At 37.4% G+C, this 19,527-nt stretch overlaps 1 protein-coding gene across 2 annotated transcripts in view; it reads right to left on the bottom strand.

Moving 5' to 3' along the window:
• The window catches only part of MIOS (meiosis regulator for oocyte development), a 46,930-nt gene extending 27,723 nt beyond the window's left edge, over positions 1–19,207 (bottom strand). Inside the window, exons 1-5 of one of the 2 annotated variants that reach the window (XM_053714088.1) lie at positions 19,057–19,207; positions 15,922–17,274; positions 11,353–11,451; positions 10,722–10,979; positions 8,353–8,522 (exon numbers count right to left, since the gene is read on the bottom strand). In XM_053714088.1, coding sequence (XP_053570063.1) covers positions 8,353–8,522; positions 10,722–10,979; positions 11,353–11,451; positions 15,922–17,224 — 1,830 coding nt within the window. In that variant the 5' untranslated portion in view covers positions 17,225–17,274; positions 19,057–19,207. Of the gene's footprint in view, positions 1–8,352; positions 8,523–10,721; positions 10,980–11,352; positions 11,452–15,921; positions 17,275–18,561; positions 18,613–19,056 lie in introns of those variants that run through there. The other variant, XM_053714089.1, reaches the window with a different exon arrangement.
• Positions 19,208–19,527: the final 320 nt, after the last annotated feature.

Raw genomic sequence — 19,527 nt, 5'->3', positions numbered from 1 at the left:
GCTGAAGGGAGATGGCAGCTTAGCACTAGAGCTCCGTGCTGAACTGTAACATACAAAGGCATACAGGTGTAATTTTGCACAAGGACAGACTCTGTACCCTCAAGACCCTATGGGGTAGACAATGAAGAGCAGCAAGGAGTGACACTTAACAACACGGATTAAATCTTCACCCGGTTTCATAGAAAGCCCTCAGGTGCCGGTCGCCATCTTGCCCACGTGGCGGGACTAATACCGGGCAGCATTGCGCCATCAAAAACAAGCAATCAGGTACTCAAGCGGCCACCTTAAAATCAACTGACAGGAGGGAAGCCCTCCTTCAAAGGTTCCCTGGGAAGGAACAGATTTCTAGACTACGCGAACGAGAGAACGTTCCGGTAAGGAGACTACCGATCTGACAGGCCAGCGATGTATTGAATCAAGTGCGGTAAGAGGGGAGGCGAATGGCACATAGAAATGACTGAGCTCGCATAGAGCATAGATTTCACACATACTCAGGATCACTCTGGGGACATTAAAATATGCCTAATCCACTGCGGCCTAAGCCATCAGGGGACCTATAAGAGCCCAGAACAACACGCACATAGCAAGGCCACACAATAGACTTGTTGCTGGTATACCTGCCAGGGATCAAGAATAAATTACAGCATTACCCACTCTGTTATAAAACATTTGCTTGCAATAAATTGATGCTGAGACACAATTTCTACTCGATCTTAAGATCTGCAAAAAAAAAAAAAAAAAGTCAGGAGGTTAACCAGAGCCCTGCTATGATATAAATTATGCCATCCCTTTTCCTAGCTACACCGAAAGCAGAACTTGGATCACACTATAATATGCCCTACTTTGTCTGCGACTGCTTCCCTCTGCTAGAATACTAAAAGGAATAGAGGGATCATACATTAAAACACCTAAAAGCTACTGCGCACTCCAAATCTGCAGCATATGAAAATACTTGCTTTGAAGGGGAAAAGCTATACTGTTGATCTATGAACATTAAAACTCTCTAGTGTAATTTCTCTGCTTATTCACCTGTGGGGTTCTTGGATACAATTACACCCCAAGCTGGGAAGTCAGCTGCAACCTTTAATTATATCTACAATATCTAAGGGATACCTAAAAACCACTTGGTAAAATGTCTGCTAGAAAACCTAATAAACTCTCTCAGGGCTCTAAGCCACAAGCCGCTGCACTATTTTTTAAACCTACAAGAGGCGAAAAGATACTAGAATCTGTGAATGCTATAACAGAAGATGAAAATGAGTATTAATCAGACTCACAGGCTACTGAGGAGGACACTATCCCAGCAACAAGAGCTGATCTTAAATCGCTAGCATCTAAACAGGACATTAACAAAAACTTTGACAAGCTCTGGGAAAAAATAGATGCTTTTCAGAACACTGCTACAACCAGTCTAGCAGACATAAAACAAGAAATCACTGAACTGGGTTCAAGAGTGGCCACCCTGGAAGAAAATGAGGCCTCCACTGCCGATGAACTATCCAATCTTACACAAAAGCTGTCTTCACATGAACAAGAAGTGAGATACATGATAAGCTGGAGGACCTTGAAAACAGGACTCGTAGATGTAATCTACGCCTGAAAGGGATTCCTGAAACCGTCTCGACGGAAGAACTACCTATATATCTTCATCAATTATTTCAGGCTATCACGGGAGAAGGGGGCGATGAGAAATTCCAAACGGAAAGGGCTCATAGAGCACTTAGACCTAAACCAAGAGAAGATGCCCCCCCCAGAGATGTAATCGTTAAATTTCTTAGATTCCCAGAAAAGGAAGAGATACTCACTGCGGCAAGGAAACATCCCACTTTTAAATTCCAGGGCACGGTCATTCAGTTCTACCAAGACCTCTGTATACGGACCCTACAGAGGAGAAGTAACCTAAGACCCCTAACTACTCTTAAGAAAACACCAGATCAGATATCGTTGGGGATTCCCTTTTAACCTTTACATTCTTCACAATGGCAACTCCCTGAACCTTAAAGAAGTCACAGAGATCCCAGATGTGTGCCGAAGATTGCAGCTAGAACCACCTGATATCCCACGGATGGAGAAAAGAGAAGATAGGCCCCAAGGGCAACTAGACTCGTCTAATTCACAGAGACAAAAGTGGACCAAAGTTCCGAAAAGAAAGAACAAGCCTTAACACATTTCAGTAATGGACAGTTACCTAGAGAGGTTTCTTATCATTGTTTCCCTTTCTTTTTTGAATGTATAGCATTGTTAGGGAGGGAAGAGGTATAGATAGAAGATAAACACTTTAGATACAATAAGCTTAGAGGGTATGTAGCTACATGGAAAGGTGATATGGTACGGAATGTTCAGATACCAATAACTACTATTTCAGCTGATGCCAAATGTTAGATAGTTTAAACCTTTACAGTTTTAGCACTATGTAATGTTACTTTTAAACCATAACTAATTTTTTTTATGGGGAGAGAGGAGTTATAAGGTTTTTTTTCTGTATTTTCCTTTGGGTACTATCCCAACATAAAATCCACGGAAGCATTAGCCACATACTGTACAAAGATGTTGGGGTATACTCTGTAATGTTTATTAATATTTTTGTTTTTTTTTATGTTTTTGTTAGTGTCCCGCCGTGCAGTCCACTTTGCCACCGAGTCCCATCTACTGAAAGAAAACTACTATCTCGAGACCTACAGACAGCTGCGAGAAGAAAAGGTAACAAAGATCCAGGGGGGGGGGAAGATCCTCACCAACGTAACAGTGAGTAATGTATAGCCACCTAAAGCTAATTTCACATAACGTTAGAGGCCTAAACACAGATCTCAAACGCAGGACAGCTATGAACCAATATACTAGATTAAAGGCAAACATCATATTCCTACAAGAAACACACTTCACTAAGGAAGTCATACCAAAATATTGGTCTAAAGGATATATACAACACTTTCACTCTATAACTGACAAAAAAAAAGAGGGGGGTCTCCATATTGATACATCAGTCGGTCGGGTTCATAACAGAGGAAACAATTAGGGATCCTGAAGGTAGATTCTTGTTACTCCAGGGTAGAATACATGACAAACCGATCGTGCTATGCAATATCTATGCTCCAAACGAAACACAAGCTCCATTCTTTGTTCGCATCTCACAGTTATTAACCCAGTGGTCAAATGTTAGAATCATTTTAGGTGGGGACTTTAATGTTTCTATATATACACAATATTGTCAAGGTAAGACCCCATTGTCCCAAACACAACAAAGACATAATTCTACAATTAAAAAAATAAAAGAGGTATTTTTGGAACATAACATTTTGGATTCTTGGGACACCCTATATGGGAGGACTAAGGATTACACCTATTACTCAAGTGCACACAGATCCTATTCAAAACTAGATTACATCTATATAAGCCAGACTATGATACCGGACCTAGTTTCCTCCAAGATACATGCCTGTGCCTGGTCAGACCATTCAATAGTACAAATAGACCTTAAAAAAATCTTTCACACTAGTGCAACTCGATCTTGGACCTATGATCCTTATATCTTAAAAGGTTCCACAGTAAGGGAACCCATAGCCAAGGCATTAACTGAATACTGGGACTTCAATGTAGGGACAACCTCTAACCCTATCACTATCTGGGCAGCACATAAACCCTACCTTCGAGGTTTATTGATTAAAGAAAAAACTGCTCTTACCAGAGCCAACAGACTTCTGACAGATACCTTACAAACCCAAATAACTACCCTATCCAGATTACATCAACAAACTCTTTCACCATCGACATATACACAACTACAAGCTAAAAGACAAGAGCTAGCAACAGTGATGAATGAAACCTCTATAAGGTCAGCCCATAGATTGAAGTCACAGTACTTCCTATACTCCAACAAACCGGACAGATATTTAGCCCATAAACTAAGAGAGAGGACGAAATCTTTCACTATCCCATATATACAAAAAAATGACGGAGCTCTTACTTCCAACCCTCAGGAGATAGCCAACACTTTCGCGGATTATTATGCACATCTTTATGACGGCAAAAAAACTAAACCAGGGAGCCAGACTAACCAACTCTTGACAAAGTTCTTAGATGAGGCTAAACTTACACCCTTAGACAATGAGATCAGTAAAGAGATAAACGCTGGGATCTCGACCAGTGAGGTCCTTACTGCCATAAAAGAATTAAAGCCAGGTAAAGCAGCGGGTCCAGATGGTTTCCCAGGGGAATACTACCAACTATATAGATCTATCTTAATCCCACATGTGGTTTCATTATGTAATGATATCATGCAAGGCAAAGAGATCCCCAAAGAAATTTTACAAGCCAAAATAGTAGTTATACACAAGCCGGGGAGAAACCCAAAACTATGCCAAAGTTACCGCCCCATATCATTAATAAATCAAGACATCAAGATATTTACCAAAATCTTAGCCAACAGACTAAAAGCACACCTACCGACTCTGATCCACCCAGACCAGGTGGGATTCATTAAAGATAGAGAAGCCCCAGATAATACGAGGCGTACGATCTCCCTGGTCGACTACCTTAGCAAAACAAAAACGCCTTCTCTGGTCCTCTCATTGGACGTGGAGAAGGCGTTTGATAGGATAGATTGGAATTTCATGTTGAAGGTACTAGATAGGATGGGTTTTCATGGAGAATTTATTCAGGCTATTAAAAGCATATACTCTCACCCAACAGCTAACGTAAGAACAGCGGGTTACCAATAAAAACTTATAGAGGTCTTAAACGGTACGAGACAGGGGTGCCCTTTGTCACCGCTCCTGTTTGCAATGTGTATAGAACCTCTAGCTGCTACCATACGCTCATCCCCAGATATTCATGGTGTTAAAATTAGAGATAAGGAATTTAAAATCTCCCTCTTCGCGGACGATGTGCTCCTCACGTTAACCAAGCCGTTGATATCTCTCCCAAACTTATACTGAATTTTACAGGAATACTCGGATATATCGGGTTATAAAGTTAATTTAGATAAATGCGAGGCAATCCCTATCGCTCTTCCCGACCACACCAAAAAACTTATAGAAGCTAATTTTTAATTCCAATGGGCCCACACAGCAATTAAATATCTGGGGATTAAGCAGTCAGGTAACATTGCAGACCTCTACAACTTAAACTATATTCCCTTATACAAAACGATCCGCAAAGACATCACTAAATGGAGGGGGGGAGGTTTTTCCTGGTACGGCCGATTGTCGGCAATAAAAATGAATATCCTCCCAAGAATACTATATCTCTTTAGGGCCCTCCCAATTAAAGTTCCCTTACCAGACTTAAAAAGAATACAAACGGACCTGATAGGATTTCTAAGGGGCAACAAGAAAGCCAGAATCCCCTCTCACGTCCTTCAACAGCATAGACAACTAGGTGGAGTAGGAGTACCAAATTGAATTCATTATTATCAAGCAGCGAGGCTGGCGCAGACTACCCTATTGAGTATAAAATCAGACGATGTTGTATGGGTGAGGGTGGAGACAACCCTAGCAGGGTACAAAAGACCAGATGACATTTTGTGGGGACGGTTGAGACAACCCTTTCAGGGCATCCACACTTCAAAGATTACTATAGAGATGATGCAGACTTGGTCCTCAGTGACCGACTCACTTCATCTAATTCCAGGGGACTCGGTGGTTAGACCACTGAGGACCCTTCTAAACGTAGATTTCCACGTACAGCTGGGAAAATGGGAAAATAAAGGATTATACAGAGTCGCAGATCTTATGGTCAACAATAAAATAGCTACATTCCAACAAATTCAGGATAAAATCTACCCAGACAAATTGCAATGGTTCCTATATTTACAAGTAGCATCGGCAGTAACCAAATACAAATCATCTAACACCAACACAAAATTAACTACCCTTGAACACTATTGTAACACATCACGACGACTCAAAAAATTAATTTCTGCAATATACTTATCACTTCAGCAGTCCACATTCTCTACTAAAACATCTGTGATGGAAAGATGGGAAAAAGAACTCAATATAATCCACACCCGAGAGGAATGGGAAAAAATCTTTTACGCTTCTAGCAAAGGGTTAATTAGTGCAGATTTCAGGGAAAACAGCATCAAGACTTCCTTCCGATGGTATCTCACCCCTGTCATCACTTTCCATTACACTCATAGAGGTAACAAGCTATGTTATAGAGGTTGCACTGAAACAGGAACATATATCCACATGTGGTGGGAATGCCCTCAGATTAATCAGATCTGGACCCAACTGTCTAAATTGATTACAGAGGTACTCTCAGTAAACATTTCCCTATCTGCACCACAAGCACTACTAAACGATAGGATTAGTCAACTCAATACAGCTACCAACACATTTATTCGCATTCTTTGCACTGCCACCAGAATATGCGTAGCTAGACACTGGAAAACAGGGGCACCTTCATGGGGGGAAGTTAAAGACAAAATTCAAGCCACCTCCAAAATGTCAGAGACGATAGCCTTTAGTCAGAACAACCAAGATCAATTTTTTAAGGTATGGAATTACTGGATTTTGGCAGGCCACTAATAGAAAAGGTTCACTAGCTGTCATAGATAGTTTATTGTTTCAAAGGCTGAGATTAGGCCAAATCCTAGGAGAGACCCCTATTCTGGACTCGGTGGCGGAGGGATGGCATGGCGGACAAGTTTAATGAAGTTTAAGAGGTAAGGTTATTATTTGTTATTGGAATGTTATTGGAAAAGAATGAAAATTTACACAATATAGAAGCCGGGGGGGGGGGGGGGGGGAGTGGGGACTCTGTCTTATGAAGCTCTAGTTGTCGTTTTTTCTCCCTGTTGTCCCCTCCTCTCTATCCCCAACCCTCGATCAAATTGAATTTCAACAGACATCACAGACCCTAAAGTTTGCATTGAATTATAAATGTTTAATAGCTTTATTGCACTAATAGACTCTCTGAAACCATCCCCACATTAGAAGAAAGACAGCTGGACTTCTGATAACCACAAGAGGATAAGGGGAGAGATGGGATAAGTTCGGAGGGTTACTGTCAACTGTAATTTTTGATGTGTATGACAATAAAAACTTATTTCAACTAAAAGGAACATGAAACTCAAAAATGTTCTTTTGTGATTCAGATAGAGAATAGAATTTTAAACAACATTCCAATTTACTTCTATTATCTAATTTGCTTGATTCTGCAGATATCCTTTGTTGAAGGAATAGCAATGCACATAGGTAAACCAATCACATGAGGCATGTATGTGCAGGCCCCAATCAGCAGCTACTGAGCCTATTTAGAAATTCCTTTCAACAAAGGATATCAAGGGAAGGACGATAATAGAAGTAAATTGGAAAGTTGATTACATTTGTAAGTTCTATCTGAATCATGATAGAAAAAAATATGGGTTTCTAATCCTAACCCTTTAAGCTATCAATAATGTCAGCAACCTAATCTCGAGGGCAGTGACTACACTGAGAATTTCTAAGTGCTAATTTTTTTAACACAACCAGTTTCTTTTTATGGTTACTTTGATTTAACATATATATTTTTTTTACTAAAGGAGCACTGTTTCATATCCCTTTAAGGTTTTTGTTTTTTTCCGGTTATATGTGTTAAATTACAAATGAACAACATTCTTGCAAAACTGCTGCCATATAGTGCTCTAGACATGTGCACGCTCCTGAGTTTACGTTCCTGCTTTTCAACAAAAGATAGCAAGAGAACAAAGAAATTTAGATAATAGAAGTAAATTAGAGAGTTGTTTAAAATTGCATGTTCTATCTGAATCATTAAATAAATTTTGGGTTTCATGTCCCTTTAAGCAAATTAAAAGTAAAGCAGTGTATCTCTTCCGGGGTCAGGGCAAAGCAACAAAGCCATAAAATATCTACAGTTTGTGTCACATGAGGAAGGCTGCAATTACGCATGACAGGTCTCTGATGAAGATCTCTTGCACACAGAATGCTGAATAATCCACCTCTTTACACTTTATTCATCCTTTTTAGTGTACAATTACAACCACACATGACAAATAATATGCTCTCCTTATTTTGTATTATTTTAATTGCATGCTGTGCAGTACTGCCTATATAAATGTGCTTACGCCAAATGTTATCAACTATTTATATTTGCATTACATTAATGGACTTCCTGGTGTGTTTGACAAAACCAATTAAAAAAAAAAAAACATTTCAAAAGTACACATTTGGCATTCTAAAGGATAAAAACATATTAGTGAATCAAGCAATCTGTAATTAAACATAACCATACTGATTAAATCATGAAGGCAAAATGCTTTAGCTAAAAAGATGTCTTAGTATTAATAAGCTGTGTTATAAACATGGAAAACAAATTGTGGCTCATCGACAGAATAAACAAAGAACTCACCAAAACTCCGTCATATATGCCAGGTTCACTTGTGAGAAAGGCAAACATAACACATAGGTAGGGGTTGTTCAGCTGTAACCTAAGAGTGCTGCACATTTCTCTCCAAAGTGAGTTCTTCTCATCTGTATACCCAGATAATGCCATGGCAACAACATTAAGGTTTAGATCACCTGATAAATGCAAAGTAAATATATACTGATTATGGTTACTTACAGGAATGTATGGTAGGGTCTTTTAAAAAAAAAAACAGTACCTAGCAAGTTTTATAAAATCCCCCAACTCTGTAACAAAATTCACAAGGGAGCCATATACCTGAAGTATCATCAATATCAAGTGGTGCCATATCTGATAAATAAATTATATCCAAAAATATATTTCTCCTCATATATATTCAAAACATATTAGCATAATTAGTGGCAACATTGAAACCCATGGGTGTCCCTTGTTTCTGTAAAAAATAGTCATCCTGAAATAAAAAATAAATTAAATTACAGTACAGGAAAATTTCGAAAAGTTGCAAAATTAAGAAAATATGTGCCGAATCATTATATTCCACCCTAATTTTATACCATTTTGAGAACACCAATGCCTCATTCATGGATAGCAATATTGTTAAATACTTAGTGTGCTAGCTACAATCGGGGGACCAGGGGAGATTTCAATATTTTTTATTGATTTTCGGAAGGGTGTAAAATATTGGTGTATGAACATCTTTTTTAATCAGAAACTTCTGTAGCTTTTTATCAATAATTCCAATTTTGAAAGCATAATGTACAACACTACCAATTTACATATAGATATCAGATTCCTGGCCAACCTCATACACAGTCTCTCATTCTGCAACTGATGTCTGATCTCACTAACATAGTAACTTGTATCCAATATCACTCTTGCCCACATTTATCTGCTCCCTTCAATACAATGTCTGTTCTTTTGTGGTAATTTATCTGTTTTATCCAGCAAACTCAAAATATTGTTCTCAACCAGCTGCACAAAAGTATTTATACTTGGATTATTACTATGTGGAAAGAATGTAATTTTGTTGCGTGAACCTAAATGTTGCAAACTCAAACAATTTTTTTTTAAACTACACTCAACAGAACTCTGTAATACAGGTTGTCTAAACCAATTTTTCAATTAAATAAAAAAAAAAAAAAAAACTTTTTTCAGGCAAAAAATAAATAAATCAAATTTACGTTGAAGACAAAAAGACAGTCCGTTCTGAAGCACCAATAATTCATCATCAGTAATATCAACTTTAGAGATGTCTACCACTAAATCTTGTTGTGGCTCCAATTCTGATTCACCTTGAATATTTCAGCTGGCAACTCCCAGAGGAGCTCTTTATACCTTTTTCTCCATTCGTGCTTCCTCAAACCACGCTGGAATCTGAATCGGATTCCCCCTGTGACTGATCTGAGGAATCCGAACTGCTGCCACTTCATCCGCCTCACGGTCCGTGGTGTCTGCCTCTACCAAATAATTTGCAATGATCGTTGCCACTTGCGTCAAGGCACCAACGATACAAACTCTCCCGGATAGGTAATCCTATTTATCAGGGCAGAACTTAGTGCACTTCTTTCCCGGAATCACTTTATCTAACTCAGCCGACTATCCTTCACCTGTGAAAACACTTTCTCAGCCTCCTCTGCCTGCATAAGTTGTTTCAACTTCTCCATCTGGGTTATAGTCATTTGTTTTTTCTGTGTTTCCTTTTGCAAACAATCCATGATAAACACCAAAATGTCCATAGAGCTCTTGTTCAATCTCTCTCAAATTTCTCACAGTACTCATGATTATCAAGCATTAGTGTTATGGACGATGGCATTTCACCTGATCGTATTCTGCTAAAGTGGTCGCATGCAAATTGTAGGACAGTAGATGGTGGTACCAGGGTCACATTGGTTTCTGCCAATTTTGAGCTGAAGCCCTGATGGACATCTTCCTATTGCTTTCATCTGCTGCACTAAGTTTCCTTGGCCGACCACTGTTTCTAAGGTCCTCAACATTGCCTGTTTCTTCGTGCTTCTTCTGAAGAGCTTAGACAGCACCTCTGGAAACCCCTGTCTGCCTTGAAATAGCTGCTTGTGAGAGGCCTTGCTGATGCAGTATACCTTTTTTCTTGTTGCTGTGCTCAGTTTTGCCATGGTGTATGGCTTTTGACATCAAGCTGTCTTCAGCAACCTCACCTTGTTAGCAGAGCTTGGGTGTTCCTCACCAAGTTTTATTCATCATACACAGCTGTTTCTGTTTCAGTTAATCTCTCTCTCCCCCTATCTCTCCCTCTCTCGTGTTTTATTTTCTACTAACTATTGCAAGCATTCTAAATGTTACTTAAAGAAACGTACAAGAAATAACAGAATGTTTACCTTTTCCTGTGGACGCTCCTTTATTTAGGATCTGTATGGCACGACGAATATCTAAATTAAACAGGGCAACAGCAGCTGCTCTCTCCCACTCCCCTTCCTGTTCTAATGAATTAAAAAATGGTCCCATGTCAGAATCGTCTCCTTTTTTTCTCCACCCACAGAGTTGGAGGGCCAAGCATCTTTCTTCGCTGGTAAAATGTACAAGATCTGCCTGCCTCTCCGACCCACTCCAACTGTGCTTGAAACTTTCTGTTGTCCCTTAAAAAAATAAAACACATATTTAAAATATATTACAAAAAAACATAAAAGTTTGCAGGTAAATTAAAATAAAATAACAAAAGAAAATAAACATAGTTAACCATACATCTATATATTTGTTAACATAAATTACAGACAAAGCTATTAAATTAGTTTTAGTAAATTAATTCTGAAGATCTACAAATCACAAATAGAATTTTTGTTAAATCAGAAAGGAGACTTAACATAGTGACTTACATAAACAGTCTTTTAGAAATAGAATAGAAAATGAAACATTTACATTTTAATCAGAAATTTTCATTTGTGAAAATAAAGCAATGTTTTTTTGTTTATCACATATGCTACAATGTAATTATTGAAATAATATTCTTACCCAAGGCTGAATTTACTATTGCTTTAATGCCAGCATACACCAACGATCCTTTGTTGCCTGAAGATTTCTGATCTAAGTCTTCAGCATATTGCTTCATGAGTGTCAAAGTGTATAGGAAAACTGCAAGTTAAATACTAAGAAGACATGCAATTACATTGTTGCACTGAAATACATTACAGGAGTGCTTGAAACTCAACACCTATTTAGAATGGAGTTTAATAAATCCTTAAAGACACTGGTATGAACTTCTATTTGTGTGTATATAAAAATATCAAACACACCTATTTTATATACATACAATTTAACATATATCTATATATTTAGAAGTATTAATGAAACGCTCACATTATATAAAAATGTTGTAGGTTTCGTATTCTGAATTATAAACTCAAAACCTCTTCAGGGGAAATGTAGGAGGACCACATTTTTCAGAGATAAAGTAAAAGAAAAGGTGGGAAAATAAAATAATGAAACAACATTTTGGTCATCAGAGTGCTGAAATACTGTAGCAAAGGACAAGCAAGGAGTGTCACTAAACATACTATTGATACAGGATAGAATTCAAGATACTGTAAATCAATTTTTAACAAATATTTATATTGTGTTTCTATTTATAGCTTCGTATAACTGATATCATATTATAGTTTTGGTTATTTTTTATTTATTTATGCCAATGTCTGTAGTGTTTCATTGTTTTAATTGAACTTATGTATTATGACAGCATTCATTTGTTCAACACTGTAGCCTCAGCTACCTTGTTTCTCAAAAGAGTATGTTTCCAGCTCTAATAGACATTGTACACAAAAAAAAAATGAAGCTTCCCCACACGAAAAAGATAAATTACACCTTTTCAGCACACAAATGTCCGGGTGGGGTGTTTATTGTTTTTTTTTGTTTTGCCAAAAAAAAAAAAGTACTTTATCTTTGCTATTAAAATATTTGGCTAAACACAGAACTTACTTTTCAGTTATTTTTTCTCCAAAATCCTAATGCTTTAACGGATAGTCTAGTCAAAATTAAACTTTCACAATTCAGACAGAGCATGCAATTTTAAGCAACTTTCTAATTTACTCCTATTATCAAATGTTATTTGTTCTCTTGGTATCTTTATTTGAAAAAGCACTTGCTAAATGTATCCACCAATCTGTAAGCGCTACCCAGGTGCTGAACTTAAAATGGGCCAGCTCCTTAGCTTGTATTCTTGCTTTTTTAAATAAAGATACCAAGAGAATGAAGAAAAATAGATAATAGAAGTAAATTAGATAGCTGCTTAAAATTGCATGCTCTATCTGAATCATGAATGTTTAATTTTGACTATACTGTCACTTTAAGTCATAACATTTATAGATAGCAAACTTTCATTTTTACAAATTCCCATAACTCTGAATAGAACAGCAAGTAAATTATGCTTTCAAAATCAGTTATAAATCCAAATATTAAAAAGGGACATAAATGTAATTGTTGTTGCATCTAAAAGAGTGCATTCTAATATATATATATTTTTTTATAAATTGGAAAGTTTTTCTTAAAACTGTTTTCTCTATCTGAATCAAGAAAGTTGAATTTTTACTAAAGTTACGTAGCACAAACATTTTATTATAAAACATTTTATTCTAAAAATGTACATTATTCTCCCTCATATCCATTACCTGGCCTGCCTCCTGTTCAGTTCCCTTTTATTTTATTTTTACAGGTGTGTGGAACAGCCAATAAGATAGGCACCAGCTACTATAGAAGATTCACTGTGTACTAGACCTTTCTTTCACTCCTCACATTCAGTCCTTGGCTAAAGTCTGCCACTTCCACCTTAAAAACATCTCTAAAATTAGACATTTCCTTACACAAGACACAACTAAGATTTTAATTCACTCTCTCATCCTTTCTCGCCTCGACTATTGCAACTCAGTCCTCTCTAGCTTCCGCCTAGCTCCTTTACAATCCATAATGAATGCCTCTGTCAGGCTGATATTCCTTACACGTCGCACTTCATCTGCTGCACCTCTCTGCCAATCCCTTCACTGGCTTCCTCTTGCCTCTAGGATTAAACACAAAATCCTCACTCTGACATAGGGCCCTCAACTGCACTGCTCCCCCCTACATTTCAGACCTTGTCTCCAGATACTCTCCCTCCCTCCTCCTCTCTTGTTACCTCCTCACATTCCCTTTTACAGGACTTCTCCAGACTGGCTCCGATCTTGTGGAACTCCCTGCCTCGCTCCACAAGACTCTCCCTAGTTTTAACAGCTTCAAGCGCTCCCTAAAGACTCTACTATTCAGGATGCATACAACCTACACTAACCTTTCCTAACTCCATTGCTTTCCCCTTGAACCACTTAGAATGTAAGCCTATGAGCCCAGCTGTTTGTAGATCCCCCTTCATAAGAGCCGACTATAACAGTGCAACTCTCGGCAAGGCCCTCTACCCATTTCATCCCTGTAAATGTTATCATTTATACCGCCTATGCTTATAGCGCTGCGGAATCTGTCGGTGCTTTACAAATACCTGATAATACAAATAATAATAATAAATACTAATCTGGAAACAGGTTGAGTGTGTTTGCGAGAGTCCCCATCCAACAATAAGCATTTCAATAAAAGTGATTAAGGAATATATATGTGTATGTAATGAGCAACAATTGCTTGCAACTTTTTTAAAGTCAAATTATAATGGCAATAAATAATTGTTTTTTAAACATTTAAATATTTCAAAATAATGAAAATATTGATAATTGTAACTGCCCCTTCCTCCCCCAAAACCCCATGGAAAAGAGGTTTTAAAAAATATTTATTTATAAAATATGAAATATTGTTTTCATTAAAGGGACAGTCATGTCCAAAAAAAACATTCATGTTTCAAATAGGGCATGTAATTTTAAACAACTGTCCAATTTACTTTTATCACCAATTTTGCTTTGTTCTCTTGGTATTCTTTGTTGAAAGCTAAACCTAGGAGGTTCATATGCTAATTTCTTAGACCTTGAAGACCGCCTCTAATCTAAATGCATTTTGATAGTTTTTCACCACTGAGGGCATTAATTCACGTATTTCATATAGATAACATTGAGCTCATGCACGTGAATTTACCATGGAGACAGCTCTGATTGGCTAAAATGCAAGTCTGTCAAAAGAACTGAAATAAGGGGGCAGTCTGCTGAGGCTTAGATACAAGGTAATTACAGAGGTAAAACGTGTATAATTATAACTGTGTTGGTTATGCAAATCTGGGGAATTAGTAATTAAAGGGCCACTAAACCCAAAATCTTTCTTTCATGATTCAGATAGAACATACAAATTTAAACATTACAATTTACTTCTATTATTTATGTTGCTTCATTTTGTAGATATCCTTATTTGAAGAAAAAGTAATGCACATGGGTGAGCCAATCACATGAGGCTTCTATGTGCAGCAACCAATCAGCAGCTACTGAGCATATATAGATATGCTTTTCAGCAAAGAATATCAAGAGAATAAAACAAATTAGATAATAGAAGTAAATTAGAAAGATGTTTAAAAATGCATTATCTTTCTAAATCATGAAAGAAAAAATGTGGGTATCATGGCCCTTTAAGGGATTATCTATCTTTTAAAACAACAAAAATTCTGGTGTTGACTGTCCCTTTAAAATAATGTAGTTTTATTAATAAGAATAATAATGTAATGAATAATAATGTAGTACCCATACGTTTTGTGCCTTATTAACACACACACATATATATATATATATATATATATATATATATATATATATTCCAATCCAAACCACAGTGGGTAAATATAATGAATAGTCCTCTTAACAAATGCACTCTCAAGTCTTTCTCTGTGAACAAAATATGTTTTTTATTGGAACGTTTTCGGGGGAGCAGATGCTGATGAAGGGGAACTTCTCCCCGAAAACGTTCCAATAAAAACATATTTTGTTCACAGAGAAAAACCTGAGAGTGCATTTGTTAAGAGGACTATATATATATATATATATACACATACACACACACACACACACACACATACATACATACATATATACACACATATATACACACTTCTTTTCGTATGGGGACACTCACAGACACTCAATCTTTCTCCACATCCAGAACAGTAAATACACAAAAGTATAGTGGTATCATCATTTACTTTTCACTTCCTTCTGATCTCTCAATGCTACATGCAGTTACCCAGATATCAGATGCAGTCTCAAAGCAGAAGCCACTAAAATACATAGGGTGTGTGGTATCTCTCTTATTGGTTGCACATAACTGAACAGGAGGCAGCCGGAGAAAGGATATGATGAACAATAATAAATGTATGTTTTTAGGGAAAAAATAATCTTTTATAAGAAAATGTATGTGCTCTATAATTTTAATTAAGAGGTCCTATATATAATATTAAAATGTAGTAAGGTTGCATTTATCATCACAAACTTTTTTACATGTTTAAATAGTGCTTTTATATACACAATCATTTTTTAAGAGTTCTCGTCCCTTCTTTAGTGTAATTTCATAGCACTATATGTAATACCATTGCAAGTATTGAAATCATAAACATATTAGGCAAAACTATTGAAAGGATATAGTGCAAAGTGTACCAAAGAGATTTCAGCTGCGGGTCTTCATTCCCTGCCAGAAGATGGTTTCTCCAGATCTGCTCAGTGTCAAGGCCATACCTTGATAAAGCTCTAAGTCTCATTTTCGTGGCTATGTCTTTGTCTAGAGAACTGGCCTTACCCTCCTCTGTACATTCATATAACTGTCTGCTACAAGCCCACATTAATGAGGTGGTAGGGCTCCAGGCCAAAGAAATCCTCTCAAAAACAGTGAAGTCAGACATTGACCTGTTTGGTGTGACGACCACCATTCTGTTCTGACTAGTTGGGTGCCATGCAAAAGAAGCAATGCAGTTATCACAGGGCTGAACACTTCTTTCAATGATAGTAGGCTCAGTTTCATCTCCAATAGGTGTGGGAGTGTGCTGCATATCATACAGTCTAATTATATTACTGTCTCTAGTTAATGTAGCTAGCAAACCATTTCTTGTTGGGCACCAAGCTACTTTAGTTAATGGTTTTGGCTGCTCTGTAAGAGTCAAAACTGGCTTTTCAAATTTCCTCAAGTCCCAGATGGCAACTTGACCTTCAAAGAATGAAGCCACACGGTCATGGAAATGTGGGTCCACTGTAACTCCTTGTACTGCTTTAGTATTGACAAACATTTTTTGGTTTGTGTTCCTAAGGTCAAATATAGCCAAGTTACGATGCATGCCGGCTAACAGCAGTTTTTGGTCTCTGGGGAGCCAGCAAAGGGAAAGGCAGGCATCATTTTGTCCTAATTCATAAAGTGGTTTAGTCACCACTGCACAACTTTCAATGTCCCCAGCTGAAAGTCTGACTTTCTCCAGTGGAACAGTTACATCAGGAGTGTACTTACTGCTAATATCCCAGATTAGCACTGAAAAGTCAGCTCGGTGTTTATCTAGGCCAGCTGCAAGCCAATTGCTATCAAGGGGGTTCCATGCCAGGGTGTTACACTGGCGTGCATGCTTAGGCACAAATTCTTTCCCAATCAAGTCTTTGCATTTGGAGTTGTGATCTTGACCTAGGCTGGTGAGAACAACTCTTCCATTGGCCTGTCCAACTGCTAATAAGCATTCAGGGTCATACTTTGGATACCAGGCTACACATTTCATGTAAGGTGTGTCAGAATTTATTGCCAGTAATGTTGCAGTTGTCTCTTCAGAAAGTCTCAATGACCCTGCTTTCAATTCTGAGTTAGAACTTGTTGCTGATTCTATGTGGTAGAGACTAAGCTCCGAGTCACAAACAACAAACCTGTTCATGTGGTGGGGTGCCCAGAGGATGTCAGGCTTTGACCCACTCATTTCAGCAGGGTAGGTGCCTACTGCACCTTGCAGACTTTCCAAAAAGGGACCTGAAAAGAAGACAGTACAAAATGAAGCTTTGTTAAATCGCTATTAAACAGTAAATAAAATGCTAGACATAATGTTGTACGCAAAGCAAAGATGAGTCTGAGAATAGTATATATATTTCTATAACGTACTTTAGTTTCTATAAAGTAATGGGTGCCAACATGCTGAACACGTTTTTTTCCATATTTATCTCTCTGCTGAGGACAATTAGATACAGATATAAACAGGCAATAAAAGAAAGTGCAAACAAGGATCTGAGGAATATAAGATTGTTCATTGCTAACAGGATTTCCACACAGTCATGTTTGCATTCTTTCTTTAATCGCCTGTTTTGTATCTGTTTTCAGCGGAAGCAGTAGATTAGGGGAATATGTAGGTTCCAACATAAATAGTGCCTATTACTGTATAAACACGAGAAAATAAACCATTTTCGGAGATGAAGGGACAGTCAAGTCAAAATGAAATGTTCACAATTCAGATAGAACATGTAAGTTTAAACAACTTTCCAATTTACGTCTATTACAAAATATGCCTTGTTCCTTTGGTATCCTTTGTTGAAGAGTAAAGTTAGGTAGATTGATAAGAGTTTAGGCATGTGCATGTAGCTTTTCGCAGTCTATGGCAGCAGTTTGCAACTATGTATAAGAATACTATAAACATTATTGTAAACACTGCTGCTAGGTGGCTAAAGATGTGCACAGTTCTGTGCTTACCTAGAATTATTCTTTTACAGAGCATACCAAAAAAAATAATCAAAATTGATAATAGAACTAAATTGGAAAGGAGACAAAATTATGAAAGTATATTTTTTTTACTACCTATAATTTCAGTGTTCTCTCCAGGACCTTTTTAATGCTAAAATTAGCTAATATTAAATCTAAAATTAGCTTATATTAAAATGTCTCGATGTTTATTGCACAAATGATTATTAAATAGATTTATCTTAAATTATTCAATTATTTTGTGAGGAGGTAGATCCTAAATTATAAACAGTTAATAGCACATACATTCTATATGAATATAGGTGAAAATAAATTACACTCAGAGGCTCTGTAATAAATAGAACGGAGATAAGACAGAGCATTGATGTCGCCTATCTTTTTCTGCAACTGACTCTCTCTAGAAAACCCCAATATCATGGGGAGTGTAGGGGTGTGTGTATGTTTACATTTGTATACTTGGACCGGCATACGTTTGACATATATTATACTAAGTCCCTGCTTATATGTTCTAAATTTTTATTAACAAAAGCCCCCATGCCCTTCTAAATAATAGCAGGACAAAAGTACCATGCCTCCATAAAAGCCATACATGCAAAATGGTCAGTCAGGACCCAGGGAAACTACTTCAGGTGCAAACTGGCTGATGCTCCACTTTTCATTTGAATGGTGACATCAAAAGCACATAGTTCAGCTTTTAATAATTGCACGTCCTGAAACAAGCCAGAGGGTGTGTGTATAGATAAACATCTTCAATTCCCTTTAATAGAAATTTTATCAAATGTATTTAATAAATATAGTGGCACTTTGATTAAAGGGTTTGAATGTTATGGTTTTTAGTCAATTACTTAATGCCACATTAACCCCGTAGCTGCCAAAGAGCTAATACAGAATTGGTTATAGCAACATAGTTGCTATATAAAGATCCTGACTTGCTCACATACAATCAGGCCCTGTATGCATGACATACACGTGATAATCTCACAGTCCTGTGTGGGACATACGCTTATTTACACTCAGCTGGAACCAGCAGAGCTCTGTGAGAAGTCACTGTCACCAAGTTACCTCTCGATATAATGGCGGAGGTCTTTCAATGAAATAAAGCGACAGCTCAGCTACTTATAAACAAGCTGCGATCCATGAGAAGTCACCGCCTGGGCAACGAAATGTTATGTTAACACAGACTACCCCGTACTGTGCCCGGGCGACCTGATGTGTTTCCGTATGGGTGATGTCATCGCGTCCAGGCGTCGTTGCGTCACATGTACTTAGGAGGCGGGCTAAACGTGTAATAAACAAACCTCAGAAAGAATTTGCGTGTTCGGTGATGATACTGAAACATATTCGTCCAGCATCTTATTCGAAGATTGAAGTTAGCTTACTATTCACCCAGCATCATATTCAGGTTAGCTTCTTATTCATGAAAATAATTATTTAGTAAACAACAATTAGCAAAGTTAATATGATATTAATCAAGACATTTGGCATCAAACGTGGCACCACAATTTCCATTCATTTAAATGGGAAATTCTGAAT

The sequence above is a fragment of the Bombina bombina genome, chromosome 5 (assembly GCF_027579735.1).
Source record: "Bombina bombina isolate aBomBom1 chromosome 5, aBomBom1.pri, whole genome shotgun sequence".
Lineage (NCBI taxonomy): Eukaryota > Metazoa > Chordata > Amphibia > Anura > Bombinatoridae > Bombina > Bombina bombina.
The sequence above is the reverse complement of the archived record's forward strand: the minus strand, read 5'-3'. Positions and strand labels throughout refer to the sequence as shown.